We start from the raw sequence: 16,054 nt of genomic DNA on the forward strand, positions 1-16,054 counted from the left end.
AAATATTATAATTGATTTATATTATTAAGGATTGTTTGTATTTTTATTAATATTTTTTAGAAATACTAGTATTATATTTGATTCCTTTATTTTGATATGTTTTTCTATGTTGTCCAGTGTCCACGTTATTGTTTTTGGAGATCCCTTTTGTTTCTCTCACTATTTATATTTATCATGTTAATTTTATAATTGTTTGACGTTTCAAGAATTAAGATTTCACAGCACTAGACCAGTCCAGATCATTTTTCCTCTACTTTAGTTAGGGGCATCTGGTGTTTTAAATTATTTCTTAATTAGTATGATGTTCTTTTTTGAAGACAAGCCCAATTTGTTGACAAAAAAAGGCCTAGTGTGTTGATAAAAAGGCCTAATAACTGAAATAAATAACCGAACCGAACCACTAAAATTCGGTTCGGTTCAAAAAATTGTTAAATTTTAGTTTATCAATTTTCTTTAATCACAATCGAACCAAATCGAATTAACCGATGCTCTCCCTTACAATTATTCATTATTTATGGGTAATGCCAGAAGGATCACATTGGCAGCAAAAAAAAGTAGCCGTCTTATTTCATTATATTTTCATATATTGGTTGGGATTGGGGAGCTATTTTTCTTTTTAATCATTCGTATGTAGTTTTTTTTATTAATAAAAGTAGATAATAAATTAATAATAGTGAGAGTAAAAATTTTCATCACATGCTATTATTTGGCTCTTAATTATAAGAAATTAAATTATTATATCATTCTTTTTGCCATCAATTTAAATATCATTCGAATTTATATTAAAATTGTATAAAAAAATAGTATTTTCAGATTACTGTACTTTTATAAAGAAATGGAAAAAAAAAAAAAAAAAACCTTGCACTTCCTCTTTTGCTGTGTCCTCCCTGCGGCTCAATTCCTTGATTCCTCCTAGTATTTCTTATCTGGAAGAAGCATCGTGGATATATCCGACATTCTTCGTCCAATCTCATCTAAGAACGATGTTCTCTACTGCTCCTTCAAGGTATGCCTTCTCTAAATCTCTTCTCTTTCTGCAATCCTCTCGATCTTCCTCCCTTCTTTCGCTCCGCTCCGCCCTCATTCTCCAATTTCGTGTTCATTCCCATTCCCCAAACCCTAATAGCCTACGAGACTCCGTCGCTTCCTTCAATCGCATGCTCTCCCTGAGTAACCCGCCTTCCGTTGTCGAATTTACTAAGATTTTAGGACTACTTGCTAAGTCCAAACACTACCAAGTGGCTATCTCACTTTCTGACCAGGCAAAATTGAAAGGATTCCAACCATCTTTAGTTACTCTGTCCATTTTGATCAATTGTTATTGTCAAGCGGGTGACATGGCTTCTGCATTCTCTTCATTGGGTAAGATTTTCAAGTGGGGTTATCAACCGGATACTATAACAATGAATACGTTGATGAAAGGACTCTGCATGAAAGATGTAGGGAAAGCGCTGGACTTTCACGATGACCTGTTGACAAAAGGATTTTGTTTAGACTCAGTTACTTATGGTATCTTAGTTAATGGGCTGTGTAAGAGTGGAAAAACGAGATGTGCTGTTAAATTGCTCCAAATGATGGGAAGACGGAGAATTAAAACTAAGCCTGGTTTGATTATATACAGCACAGTCATTGATGGCCTTTGTAAAGAAGGGCTTGTAAGTGAGGCATCTCAATTGTGTTCTGAAATGATGAGCCAAGGATTATGTCCTGATATTATCACATACAACACCTTAATTCATGGTCTCCTCTGCGTCAATCAAATGCAACAAGCGGCTAGACTTCTAAATGAAATAGCTTTGAAAGACATCACTCCAAATCTTTATACCTTTAATATCCTAGTCGATGCATTTTGCAAAAGAGGAAGGATTGTAGAAGCTCAGTCTCTCTTTGCCAAGATGATGAAATGCTCTATAAAACCTGATGCTGTTACCTTCTCTTCTTTGATGAATGGATACTGTACGGGGAATAATGTTAACGAGTCAATAGAAGTATTCAACAAGATGATAAAAAATGGCTTGGCTCCTGATGTCTGGAATTACAATATATTGATCAAGGCACATTGTAAATTAAAAATGGTGGATGAAGCCCTAGATCTTTTTAAAGAAATGCGCCGCAAAAATTTGGTTCCTGATAGAGTCACTTACAACTCTCTTATTGATGGCTTGTGCAAAGCTAAGAGATTCTCATATGTGCAAGATCTTGTTTATGAGATGCCTTGTAATGGCCAAGCTCCTAATATAATAACCTATAATATTTTGTTGGATGCATTTTGCAAAATGAAACTTCTTGACAAGGCCATTGCATTATACCAGCAAATCATCAACCAAGGAATGCAACCTACAGTGTGGACATTCAGTATATTGATTGATGGTCTGTGCAAGGGTGGTAGGCTAAATTTAGCACATGAGATCTTTGAATTCCTTTTGACTAGAAGTAATCATCTAGATGTCTGCACTTACAACATTATGATGAATGGCCTTTGCAAAGAAGGCTTGTGCGGTGAAGCATTGACATTGCTTTCAAAAATGACAGAGAATGGTTGCCTTCCTAATTTGGTGACATTTAGAACGCTTGTGGGAGCTCTTTTGAAGAAACATGAGAATGATAAAGCAGAGATGCTTATTCATGAAATGATTGGTAGAGGTCTTCTGAAATAATAAAATAAGGTCAAATGCTATTTTTTATTATTGTTGTACTTGTTAAGATTCATTTGAAATAAATGAAAACAAAGTTGTTGCTTCTTCTATGTTAATAATGTTGTACTGTTGAGTGTGTTGATTGCACTTGGAGATGTTATATTGAAGTCACATGCTAATATATAAACTTTTCTTCCTATTCTTAGAGGATTGGTTTTTTTTTTTTGTGTATTTTTGGTTTTTAGATGAGTTTGTTCCTCCTTGTTTTACAGTTTGTTTATAATTTGATTTTTTTCAAACTTTAACTGGTATTCGATTTGTTTCTCATTAATAAACAGTTTTTTTCTTATATGAATTGTTGCTAAGAATAAAATGATATTGTCTTATATTTTATTATTTAAAACAATACTGCGATGAAGGGGTTAATTTGCAACAGAAATGATTGTCTAATTAAGGAGTACAAATATAAATAATGGTTTTGAGCCAGTATTATGCTATTATTAATTGTTGAATCTGTGTTAATGGTTTTAAAATTCAGGTCTCTTTTGTCTAACTCAATAAACAGTGTGGTCATAGCTTAAACCTTAAAGTTTGAAACTTGGAATACCTCCTTGTTCTTTTATCATGAACCTGTGATGCTTAATTTCTCAATCTCTATTATTTGTATTCATACTTATCGTAAATGAAATAGCTAATTGAAATATTCTTGAAAAGTGATTTTGTCATTGGGAGACCTTTTTTATTTGTCATTTGGAGCATATCTAACTTGTGGTAGATATAAAAACTCGAAAATTTTTTGTAGGATTGCTTATGGTAAAATTTAAATGAGCATGACCTTTATTTGTTGACATGTGGAATATGAACATTTCAAATATTACTGTAGGAACATTTGATTCCTAGTTGGTAGGACTAGTTGTTGCCATAAACGCATTTGTTTAAGGAGATACTATTCATAAGTCACAACAATTCTCTGTCGTTGAGATCACAAAGTGTACTTGTGATCTCAAAAAAAATGCAAAAATGTTGTCTTTATATGAGTGTCCCATTTACAGCTATTCTTGATTTATATTAGTGTCATAAAATGCAAAATCTTTTGCTAAAATCATTGGTCATAATCTTGATGAGCCAAAACAATAAAGTCAAGGCAGAATACAGTTAGGTCTCAGAACATTGAATTAGTAACAATTGAATCCTTGACAAGTGTTTTAAAAAAGTAAGTTGAAAATGTTGATCCAGATTATAACGAATCCAGGAGTTTCAATTGCAAATAAGTATTTAAGCATCAAATGTAACTCTTAAATTGTAATAAAGATTTCTACTTATTTAAATTGATATTTACATTTCATTTTGTAGAAAATTTTATCGAGGACCTATCATTAATTCACCCTTTATGGATTTAACTGTCATTCTTTCTAAATTCAATAAGGTGATCATTCTTACCTTTGCCTGAGACAAACATCATCAAGGACTAGGCTCATTTCAAGTTGTTGCAGCCATTCAATTTGCGTCTTGTGGTGAGTTCAATCTTCAATGAAGTCTTTTGTTGCATTGCTAGAGAGGTCCTGCATGGGGTAAGGCTATCAGAAGAACAAAGCAGAGAACTTGGCAAGTGGAACACATGATGAACAAGTTCCAATGGTAGAAGTAAGTAATGGGCACTGCTATTGATCAGCCTAGAGCTCAAAAGCATTATTTATTGTTCTTTCCCTAGAAATGATGCTATTTGCATAATTTTAAAAAAATAATCAACAGATTTTTTATTTTATAGTGACTGCTTCTTTTAACCTGTAAAATATGCCCTGTATTTGCAAAATCAAGAGTTAAATTGAAATTGCTCAGTATGCTTCTGCATGATGCCCGGAATTTTTGATGCATTTATTGCATCTAGACACCTACGAATTATTTGCTGCCTTACAGGTTATCTAGGCCTTTGTTTTATGTGATATATCATTCAAAGCTAATTAACTTATTATGTAAACTAGAAATTCAATTGTGCATTTTGAGGTGTGAGTTCTTGAAAATACATAAAATCGTATGATATTTATAGTCCTAATATAGTTAGAAAATGCTTGCTTCTGCTGGGTTAAAAGTTATTGGATTAATTCTTCTTGTGATTTTTGTTGAAGAAGTTCTGTTCTAGTCATATATTTGGTGTAGTTATTTTAACATCTTTCTGCTCGGTTGGTTATGGTCCTTATGGATTAACATAGACCCGTTCTTTCTTTCCTTTTGGCTGTAAACACCCTACCCTTTATCGAAACTTTTCATGTTGAATACTTCCCACACTCATACTCACACTCACACTAATCAAATTGTAGCAGTCCTCTGTTTACAGTCTCAAGGTATTGGCAGATAAAAGGATTTATAATCCTTACAAGAACTTGGCCATCAATATTTTCTGCTAGCATTTATGAGGCTTTTTGTGATTCACATGCTCTTTATTTTTGAACTACAATTTATATATGATCTCTCCGGAAATCTCATCAACTGGTTTTGTAGAAATATTGTATTTTTTGCTCCTTGAATTTCACTTGCGCTAATTCAACTTCATTGGAATTTGTTTGCTTTCTGATAAAACATAACTGCTCATCAATATGCTTAGACCTTTCATAACGAACGTCATTCTTGGCTGTTGTGTTGGCTAAGTAGTCTGTCCGTATGGAATCACCACAGCTAAGTTGTTTCACATGATTTATTATTTCCTGATTTAAATTGCAGGAAGTAATAAAATGAAATTGTTTTTGATTTTGTCATCTAAAATGATAGTCATATGATGGGCCTTTTAAAATTCACTCTGATGTTTTGGGACCAAGAAAATCCTGTTTTGGATTTGGTAGGAAATGGAAAGTACAGCTCTAAATGTCGTTGTCATATCATTGTTTAACGTCCTCGGGGGGAGCCTCCTCTTTTTTTCAGAAGGTCCAGTATCATGAACGTGTGATTCTTAAATGATTTAATCTCCAGCACGTGCACTCACGAGTGTCCATCCTTATGTAGTTGTCTTAAATGAAGTAGCAAATTGAAATGTGCTAGGGTGTGATTTCGTCCACCAGTAGACCTCTTTTATTGTTCAATTGTAGCATGCCATACTTGTGGGAGGACTGTGTACAAGACATGCCTCATCACAGGAAAATTGTTGGCCGGACTGCTTGTAGCCAATTGTAAATGAGATTTATCTTTGTGAGTCGATATGGGAAGTTGGGAAATGGGAACTACGAACATTTCCAAATTCCAGTTTAGTGTAGTCCATTCATAATTGCATGCAGTTTCTTTATCTAGCCTAAATTGTGGGAAAATGAAAGACTTTTGTACTCTTTTGCAGCTTATCCACCTTGTATCTTTCAACCCTGCCATCTGCCATACATATTCCACACTAAACAGCCATTTGCATTCCACTTGTTGCTTTCCTTGTGGTCTGAGTGAGTTGCCAGGCATCAATTATTTCAAGTGCCCAGAGCTTTTCTGCAGCAACTTCTTTCCATTTAGTGAAGATTCTTCAGAGTCATTATTCATTAATTCCCCTGATTTGAGCTTTATTTTTGTGTATTCTGGAACTTGTGTTAGATTGGCAATGCTTCTGTTGCTCAACTTGCTTTTTGCACTTTAACTATGCTTGTCTTTGCTTGCTCCTTGGTTCAAGGGTCTCACGTGGGTTGATAGGTTTAGCCATTCAGGTTTAGGCAAGTGTAAGGCATTGGAGAACCATCAACCATGGTTAGTTTGTGGGACAGAGAACCCAAACTGTGGACTGATGTGGCCTCTTTTTTTTTTTTTTTTTTTTCTTTTTTTGCCTTTGAATTAATTGGAAGCTTCATTCTGCTGTAGGATGGAACATTAATTCAATAGATGATTTAGTAATCGATAGATTAGTAGTTATTTGTCAATTGAAGTTTAAAATTCTTACTCTCTCTACTTTTATTTATTAGTCACTTTTAATATTTTATTGGAACTAAAAAACTTTTAACTTCATTAACTTTATATAAAAATTCAACAAGTTTTCAAATTTATCCCTGTTAAATATACACACTTTGAAAATAAATAATGTTAACATTTAATGACCTCAACATTTAATAGAGACAAAGGAGTAAAGATGAATATAATAATTATTGAGGTGTTTTATAAATAAGATTAAGATAAATTTTCGTTCTCTATTCTATAAGTAGGACTACAGGAGTAAGATAGAAAGAAATTCAATTGATAAAGTATTTTTATCCTTGACTAAGTGATTGTGATTTTAATTGGTGATGTTACTTTATTGTTTGAACTTGATACAAGTATGCTTTGTCGTTCCATTGAGATATTAGATGTGCTTATTATATATAAAAATTATAAAGAGATTTATATATAAAAATCAAGAAAATTATAAGTCTTGTGGAGCATATTTATTTACAAATAAGTCTTGTAAATTATTTTGTTAGTAATTTATAATAACTTCGTATATTTAATAGTTAGACTAATCATGCATTACAAGTAAGGATAATATTGTTTTTATATTTTAATTTTAAATTACATTTAAAATTTTAAGAGACTTGATTATGGTTTCTAAATTTTACAGACTTATTTATAAATAAGTCTACTTTATAAAACCTATATGCAATTTGTCCAAAAAAATTAATGCCAATTGGAAGTTATTAAGGCAATCCCTAATTGCTCCTTAACTGTAAGCAAGTATGGATTATTGGGACTGCTCTCATTTGCTTAATAAGTCTCTAGATTTGAATGAATATAGGGACACATTGCTTTTGCTCATGCAATAACTACAATCTGAATTACTAAAGCAAATAATTGCTTTTGTAAATTTCATTTGTCAAAAGAGAAATCTTGATTCACATCATAACCACCTAGATCTACTAGCAAAAGTCATTCAGAAAATCAGAAGATTTATACTCATTATCTTCAAACTTTGTGTTCATGGATGGATTGATTGCCATCTCTGGCTTCACTCTCCAAATCTCCAGGGCGAGTTCTTTTTCATAAATTTTCATATCTTAAGAGAAAAACCATAATCCGATGCTCAGTCTAGAGTGAGGGGTTAAAAAAAAAAAACAAAATTTTCGCACCCTAAAAACTTAAGAGTCCAATTGGCCCAAATTTCCTTTTATCATATAATTAATATAATTCTTTAATAATTTTATTAGTTGCTATCTTTGTCTCTTCTATTTATGTCTGCTTACGGTTGAGCCGCATTGTAGCTCGTCCGTGTGCAAGCCATGCACAAACACTCCTCTTCATCACAAGCTTTGTCCGTGCGCGAATGTAACCAAGGGCATGATTCCTTTGTCATTATGGGATTTTGTTCTCCTTTTGCCTTCTTTATCAGAAATCCACATAAAACACTCTGTGAAGCAATTTATTCCTATTTTTCTCAAATTATACAAGCCACACTTATTCAATCTGAGAGCCAAATGCCTATCATAATTTATGTATAAATTGGCCCTATCAATTGGTTGGGATTGGCTGTTTTTTCTTTTTGACCATTCATATATAACTTTTTTTTTATGGAAAAATCACTCTAAAGTCTCATGGAAGCACTTAAAATACACTGAGATTCCATAAATTTAAAAAATCGTTGCCAGATCTCAAGGGACTTAAGGGTGAATAAGTCTGAAAACGAAATTATTCATTTGTCCTCTAGCATTAAAAAGGAGATTTTGCTTGTGCCCGCATGTCTCACGAAATTCATGATCAAAAATACTAAAGATTGTTGCATATCCATGCTTGTTGATTACAATAGGGTAATTTTCACTTTTTTATATCTATGAGTACAGCCCTTGTCTTTATCTAAGCGAGTTGGGAGTGTTTCATCTACAACAACAGCATTTCATCGACAGAAAATAATTTTTCTAGGTAAATGATTGTTGGCCGTAAAATTGGGTAAATCATCGATTGATAGCAACATATTTATTGTTGGCTGGGTAAACGATTTCTTGTGCATTAATGATTTCATTATTGTTTAAGGATAAAATAATGCTTTCTAGGTATACCTGCAGTCATTTGGTTTGTAGAGCTAATATATGGAATAATTTGATGCAATATTGATACGTTGAAAAATATTTGATGTAAATAACTCTATATATTATCAATAGTGTTTTCTTGTGTTGTCAATATACTATGAATAGTTGTCGATACACTGTATTGTGTAGGACTGCAGGTTGACTTGTAAAAATACAAATGCTATTGGAAAACGTGTATTAGGTTTTTTTTTTCCATATGAGACATTTTTTATATTATTCTCAAGCATCTGATGCAAGCTTGTTTTGTTGAAAAATCTCTGCTATGAAACAACACTGCATCTTGTCAATAGTGGATGAATGTGTTGTTAATACATTGTGTGTAGTTGTCAATACACTGTATGTAGTGCAAGTTGACTAATAAGATGGCAAGTTCTTCTGAAAAATATATATTACGTTTTTTCCATATATAGGGACACCAATGACTAGAAGGCTTTCAGGTAGGTCAAAGAATAAAAGAAGGGAATTTCAATTCCAAAACAAAAAGGTTTATCATCGTGAAAAATGCCATAAGATTGGTCATACTTTCAAGACTTGCAAAAATTCTAATTCATGCTAGAAAATATTAGAGACTAGTGTATTTTTTTGTTTATGTATCTGGAATTTATTTTTTATTTATTGCACCTAATATATTAGCATTTGTCAATAGCGAATACATAACTTATAAATGAAGTGATACCTTGTAATTAATGACCAATGGCAAGTACTTAACAGGTTCTTACACCTGGTTGATTTTTGAAGGGAATTACAGCCCTTAGTGTCTCAGCACTTGTCAATGACAAATTACTAGCCTATCAATATAGTTATAACCACTTGTCAATTGTCAACAGCAAATAGTTAATAGGTTCTTGAACCTTGTTAATTTTTAAAGGGAATAACAGCACCTAGTGCCTTAGCACTTGTTAATGGTGAATTAATGCCTTGTCAATATAGTTATAACCACTTATCAGTTGCCAATGGTAAGTAGTCAACAGGTTCTTGCACCTTGTTAATTTTTAAAGGGAATAACAGCACCTAGTGCCTTAGCACTTGTCAATGGTGAATTACTACCTTGTTAATATAGTTATAACCATTTGTTAATTTCCAACGACAAGTAGTCAACATGTTCCTTTAACTGGTTGATTTTTGAAGGGAATAATAACACCTAGTGCCTCAGCACTTGTCAATGGTGAATTAATAGCTTTTCAATATACTTATAACTACTTATCAATAAAGTGATAAACACTTGTTAATATTCAATGTTTGTCACATTTACAAACTTGTAATCAGCATTTATAATAGCATTATCCAAGTTAACTACACGAAATAAGCTAACTATATAAAAGGATATGATTATCAATAAAATTATATCCTAAAGTTCTGTAAAAAAATCTTTTTACAAGACACATCAAGTAATCTATTCTATAAAAAATCTTTTTACAAGACATATCAAATAATCTATTGAATCCTAACTTCTCTATCCTTTTTTATAATTTCTCATTTTCCTTCACATACTTTGTTACTTCAATAAATTGATTAGGAGAGCAGTGCGTACGGAATGGAATAGTAAATTTCTTCACTATTGTCTTTACTTTCTCTTCCATCTTTCTTTATCTCAAAAAAAATAGAAAAGTTTAATTAAATATGTCGAAAAAAGATTTTTACACACTAGTCATTAATACTAAGTTCCAACTCATAGATTTTTGCACTGACATTGTTTATTAATATCCATAAGGAACAAGAAAACACAAGTCATAGAGAAAAGCGATTCACTAGTCATGATGGTTTACTAGTCAATGAAGCATATTGTTGTTTTCAATAGAATTTATGGTTGTAGTCATTGGAGTAATTAGTTGTCATTCATGGAATAAATAGTTTTTGTCAATAGAGTATATGGTTGTTGTCAACAAAGAAAGCAGTTGTCGTCGATCGCGAAATTCATAATTATTTAAAATTATAGATTTATAAGCAGAATTGAGAATTTTGTCATTAATGCGCAAACATCTTGACAAGAAAAACCATGATTATACTTGATTACAAAAATCTCATGCACAACTACACTTCTCCTTTTTTCTTTCTATTTACAAACAATTATACCAATATCCTTAAGCAAGACAAGAGTATATGTTCCTTGGGATCTAAGAAATTCATTTGCCAGGCTAAATTATTGCAGAGACAGTCCGATGATGGTGGTTAAGGCATATTTAAGTCAGTGAAGCGGGAGCTCGCTACTTTCTTTGTTTACTCCTTCTAGTCTTGGACTCTCCGACAACAGATGTTATAGTCTTCTCTAACGGAATGTGATTGTGAGAATGGTGGTCGGCGATGAACTTTGGAAAATGTTAGAATGAGGAACACAGAACCGTTTATTGTGCGTTTCAGCTTTCGTGGGTGATTGGGAAACATAGTGATTTTCAAATATTTCAAATGTTGGGCAAATGGATAATTTTGTTTTTAAATTTATTCACTCTTAAATCTTTTAAGATCTGACAGCAATTTCTTAAATTTATGAGATCTCAATGTATTTCAAATGCCTTCATGAGATTTTAGAGTGATTTTTCCCACATTATTTGTGACCAAAAATCACACATTCGGTAGAGATAGACGATGATTAATCTTCGCTTTCTTCTCTTTTGCAGTCTCTTGCGTGCGACTCAATTCCTTCTCGCATTCCCCCTTTGGAGGAAGCTGCGTTGATATTTTCGACATTGTTCTCCAATCTCATCTGAAGATGTTGTTCTCTTCTGCTACTTCAAGGTATGCCTTTGCCTCTTCCTCCATTCTTTCTCTCCCCTCTGCCCTCATTCTCCAATTTTGTGTTCATTCATATTCCCCAAACGCTAATAGCCTCCAAGACTCTGTGGCTTCCTTCAATCGCTTGCTCATTATGCGTCCCCGACCCTCTATTGTCGAAATTAATAAGATTTTAGGATCACTTGCAAAGTCCAACCACTACCAAGTAGCTTTCTCACTTTCTGCCCAGGCCGAATTGAAAGGATTCCAACCATCTTTAGTTACACTGAACATTTTGATCAATTGCTACTGTCATGTGGGTGGCTTGGCTTCTGCTTTTTCTTCATTGGGTAAGATTTTCAAGTGGGGTTACCAACCAGATACTATAACAATGACTGCATTGGTGAAAGGACTCTGCATGAAAGATGTAGGGAAAGCACTCGACTTTCACGATGAACTGTTGACAAAAGGATTTTTCTTAGACGTAGTAACTTATGGCACCTTAGTTAATGGGCTGCGTAAGAGTGGAAAAACGAGATGTGCTGTTAAATTGGTACGAATGATGGGGAGACGAAGAATTAAAGCTAAGCGTAATTTGATTATATATAACACAGTCATTGATGGCTTTTGTAAAGAAGGGCTTGTAAGTGAGGCATCTCAGTTGTGTTCTGAAATGATCAGCCAAGGATTATGTCCTAATATTGTCACACACATACTTTAACTCATGGTTTTTCCAGTAACAACCAATTGCAAGAAGTTGCTAGCTTAGTGAATGAAATAGCCCTGAAAGACATATCTCTTGATCTTTATACATGTAATATACTTGTTGATGCATTTTGCAAAAGAGGAAGGCTCATAGAAGCTCAATCTATCTTTGCTAAAATGATGAAATGCTCTCTAAGTCCTAATGTTGTTATCTTCAATTCTTTGATGAATGGGTACTGTATGAGGAATAGTGTTAACGAGTTAACAGAAGTGTTCAATAAGATGATCAAAACTGGCTTGGCACCTAATGTATGGAGTTACAATATATTGATCAATGCATATTGTAAGTTAAAAATGGTGAATGAAGCCCTACACCTTTTTAAAGAAATGCGCTGCAAGAATTTGGTTGCTGATACAGTCACATACAGCTCTCTTATTGATGGCTTGTGCAAAGCTAAGAGACTTTCAAATGTGCAGGATCTTGTTTATGAGATGCATTGTAATGGCCAAGCTCCTAATATAATAACCTACAATATTTTGTTGAATGCATTTTGCAAAATGAAATGTCTTGACGAGGCAATTGCATTGTACCAACAAATGGTCTCCCAAGGAATGCATGCAACTTACAGTGTGTACATATAGTATACTAATTGATGGTTGTGCAAGGGAGGTAGGCTAAATTTAGCACGCAGGATCTTTGAGTTCCTTTTGACTGAAAGATATCAACTAAATGTCTACACTTACAGCATTATGATGAACGGACTTTGCAAAGAAAGCTTGTTCAGTGAAGCATTCACATTGCTTTCAAGAATGACAAAGAATGGCTGCCCTCCTAATTTGGTGACATTTAAAACGCTCGTTGGAGCTCTTTTGAAGAAAAATGAGAATGATAAGGCCGAGATGCTTATTCATGAAATGACTTGTAGAGGTCTTCTAAAATGTTAAAATAAGGTCAGATACTATTTCTGATTATTGCTGTACTTGTTAAGATTTAGTTGAAATAAATGGAAAAAAAAAAGTTGTTGCTAATTTTGGGTTAATGATGCTGTACTATTCAATGAGTTGATTGCTCTTGAAGATGTTATATTGAAGTCATATGCTAATATATCAACTTTTCATTCTAGTCTTAGAGGATTGGTCCTTTGTTGTGTATTTTTGGTCTTTGGACTAGTTTGTTCCTCCTTGTTTTACAGTTTGTTTATAATTTGATTTTTTTTTTTCAAACTTTAACTGGCATCAGATTTGTTTCTCATTAATAAACATTTTTTTCCCTTATATGAATTGTTGCTAAAAATAAAATGATATTGTCTTATATTTTATTATTTAAAACAATACTGCCTTGAAGGGGTTAATTTGCAACAAAAATCACTGTCTAATTAAGGAGTACAAATATAAATAATGGTTTTGAGCCAGTATTATGGTATTATTAATTGTTGAATCTGTGTTAACGGTTTGCAAATGCAAGTCTCGTTAGGCTAACTCAATAAATGGTGTTGTCATAGTTTGAAACTTGGGATACCTCCTCTTTCTTTTAAACCGTAAGATTAACTATTATGAACCTGTGATGCTTAATTTCTTATTCTCTAGTATTTGTATTCATCCTTATTGTAAATGAAGTAGCAATTTGAAATATGCTTCAAAAGTGATTTTGTCATTGGGAGACCTTGTTTTTTTTTTTTTTTTTTTCATTTGGAGCATATCTAACTTGTGGTAGATATAAAAACTAGAAACTTTTTTGTAGGATTGCTTATGGTAAAATTTAAACGAGCATGACCTTTCTTCGTTGACATGTGGAATATGAACATTTCAAATATTCCTGTAGGAACATTTGATTCCTAGTTGGTAGGACTAATTGTTGCCATAAAGGCATTTGTTTAAGGAGATACTATTCATAAGTCATAACAATTCTCTATAGTTGAGATCACAAAGTGTACTTATGATCTCAAAAAAAATGCAAAAATGTTTTCTTTATATGAGTGTCCCATTTACAGCTATTCTTGATTTATGGTAGTGTCATAAAATGCAAAATCTTTTGCTAAAATCATTGGTCATAATCTTGGTGAGCCAAAATAATAAAGTCAATGCAGAATACAGTTAGGTCTCAAAACACTGAATTAATAACAGTTGAATTCTTGACAAGTGTTTTAAAAAAGTAAGTTGAAAATATTCATCTAGATTGTAATGAATCCAGGAGTTTCAATTGCAATAAGTATTTAAGTATAAAATGTAACTCTTAAATTATAATAAAGATTTCTGCTTATTTAAATTGATATTTACATTTCTTTTGGTGGAAAATTTTATCGAGGGCCTATCATTAATTCACTCTTTATGGACTCAACTGTCATTCTTTCTAAATTCAATAAGGTGATCATTCTTACCTTTGCCTGAGACAAACATCATCAATGACTAGGCTCATTTCAAGTTGTTGCAGCCATTCAATTTGCGTCTTGTGGTGAGTTCAATCTTCAATGAAGTCTTTTGTTGTATTGCTAGAGAGGTCCTGCATGGGGTAGGGCTATCGGAAGAACAAAGCAGAGAACTTGGCAAGTGGAACACATGATGAACAAGTTCCAATGGTAGAAGTAGCAAGTAATGGGCACTGCTATTGATCAGCCTAGAGCTCAAAAGCGTTATTTATTGTACTATTTGCATAATTTAAAAAAAAAATCAACAGATTTTTTATTTTATGGTGACTGCTTTTTTTAACCTGTAAAATATGCCCTGTATTTGCGAAATCAAGAGTTAAATTGACATTGCTCAGTATGCTTCTGCACGGTGCCCGGAATTTTTGATGGATTTATTGCATCTAGACACCTACGAATTATTTGCTGCCTTACAGGTTATCTAGGCCTTTGTTTTATGTGATATATCTTTCAAAGCTAATTAGCTTATTATGTAAACTGGAAATTCAATTGTGCATTTTGAGATGAGAGTTCTTGAAAATACATAAAATCGTATGATATTTATAGTCCTAATATAGTTAGAAAATGCTTGCTTCTGCTGGGTTAAAAGTTATTGGATTAATACTTCTTGTGATCTTTGTTGAAGAAGTTCTGTTCTATTCATATATTTGGTGTAGTTATTTTAACATCTTTTTTATTTTTTTTGGTTTGTTATGGTCCTTGTGGATTAACATAGGCCCGTTCTTTCTTTCATTTCGGCTGTAAGCACCCTACACTGTATCGAAAGTTTTCATGTTGAATACTTCCTACACTCACACTCACACTCACACTAATTAGATTGTAGCAGTGCTCTGTTTACAGTCTCAGGGTATTGGCAGACAAAGGGATTTATAATCCTTACAAGAACTTGGCCATGAATATTTTCTTCTAGCCTTTATGAGGCTTTTTGTGATTCACGTGCTCTTTATTTTTGAACTACGATTTATGTATGATCTCTTCAAAAATCTCATCAACTGGTTTTGTAGAAATATTGTATTTTTGGCTCCTTGAATTTCACTTGCGCTAATTCAACTTCATTGGAATTTGTTTTGTTTGCTTTCTGATAAAACACAACTGCTCATCAATATGCTTAGACCTTTGATAACGAACTTCATTCTTGGCTTCTGCATTGGCTAAGTAGTTTGTCCGTCTCGAATCGCCACAGCTAAGTTGTTTCACATGATTTATTATTTCCTGATTTAAATTGCAGGAAGGAATAAAATGAAATTGTCTGTGATTTTGTCATCTAAAATGACAATCATATGATGGGCTCTTTAAAATTCACTCTGGTGTTTTGGGACCAAGAAAATCCTATTTTGGATTAGTTAGGAAATAGAAGTACAGATATAAATGTTGGTGTCATATTATTGTTTAAAGTCCACGGGGGGAGCCTCCTCTTTTTTTCAGAAGGTCCAGTATCATGAACATGTGATTCTTAAATGATTTAATCTCCAGCACGTGCACTCACGAGTGTCCATCCTTATGTAGTTGTCTTAAATGAAGTAGCAAATTGAAATGTGCTAGGGTGTGATTTCTTCCACGAGTAGAC

The 16,054-nt window shown here is 33.0% G+C and overlaps 2 protein-coding genes across 5 annotated transcripts; both read left to right on the forward strand.

Moving 5' to 3' along the window:
• The first annotated feature begins 895 nt into the window (after positions 1-895).
• On the forward strand, positions 896-15,006 carry LOC129315471 (pentatricopeptide repeat-containing protein At1g62670, mitochondrial-like). 4 transcript variants are annotated; one of them, XM_054959158.1, is made up of 7 exons: positions 896-2,666; positions 3,990-4,062; positions 4,130-4,280; positions 10,785-10,997; positions 11,266-11,383; positions 12,811-13,015; positions 14,496-15,006. In XM_054959158.1, exon 1 carries the CDS (start codon positions 984-986, stop codon positions 2,655-2,657), a length of 1,674 nt encoding a protein of 557 aa, XP_054815133.1. In that variant the 5' UTR covers positions 896-983; the 3' UTR covers positions 2,658-2,666; positions 3,990-4,062; positions 4,130-4,280; positions 10,785-10,997; positions 11,266-11,383; positions 12,811-13,015; positions 14,496-15,006. The 4 variants fall into 4 exon arrangements, with proteins under 4 accessions (XP_054815133.1, XP_054815131.1, XP_054815132.1 ...); XM_054959156.1 differs by having other exon boundaries at positions 3,990-4,280; positions 14,496-15,004; XM_054959157.1 differs by lacking the exon at positions 3,990-4,062 and having other exon boundaries at positions 4,063-4,280; positions 14,496-15,004.
• On the forward strand, positions 9,069-12,080 carry LOC129316631 (putative pentatricopeptide repeat-containing protein At1g12700, mitochondrial). The gene is made up of 3 exons (XM_054961040.1): positions 9,069-9,087; positions 11,266-11,383; positions 11,474-12,080. The coding sequence occupies exons 1-3, from the start codon at positions 9,069-9,071 to the stop codon at positions 12,078-12,080; spliced, it is 744 nt and encodes a 247-aa protein (XP_054817015.1).
• Positions 15,007-16,054: the final 1,048 nt, after the last annotated feature.

This window comes from Prosopis cineraria, unplaced genomic scaffold (genome assembly GCF_029017545.1).
Source record: "Prosopis cineraria cultivar Desert tree isolate PC_DT_omini unplaced genomic scaffold, ASM2901754v1 PC7, whole genome shotgun sequence".
In the NCBI taxonomy this organism is placed as follows: domain Eukaryota; kingdom Viridiplantae; phylum Streptophyta; class Magnoliopsida; order Fabales; family Fabaceae; genus Prosopis; species Prosopis cineraria.

Coding starts and splice junctions, on each gene's coding strand:
- LOC129315471 (XM_054959158.1), top strand. CDS start 984: ATGTTCTCTACTGCTCCTTCAAGGTATGCCTTCTCTAAATCTCTTCTC.
- LOC129316631 (XM_054961040.1), top strand. Junction 11,384..11,473: donor TTCTCTTCTGCTACTTCAAG/GTATGCCTTTGC, acceptor AAACGCTAATAG/CCTCCAAGACTCTGTGGCTT.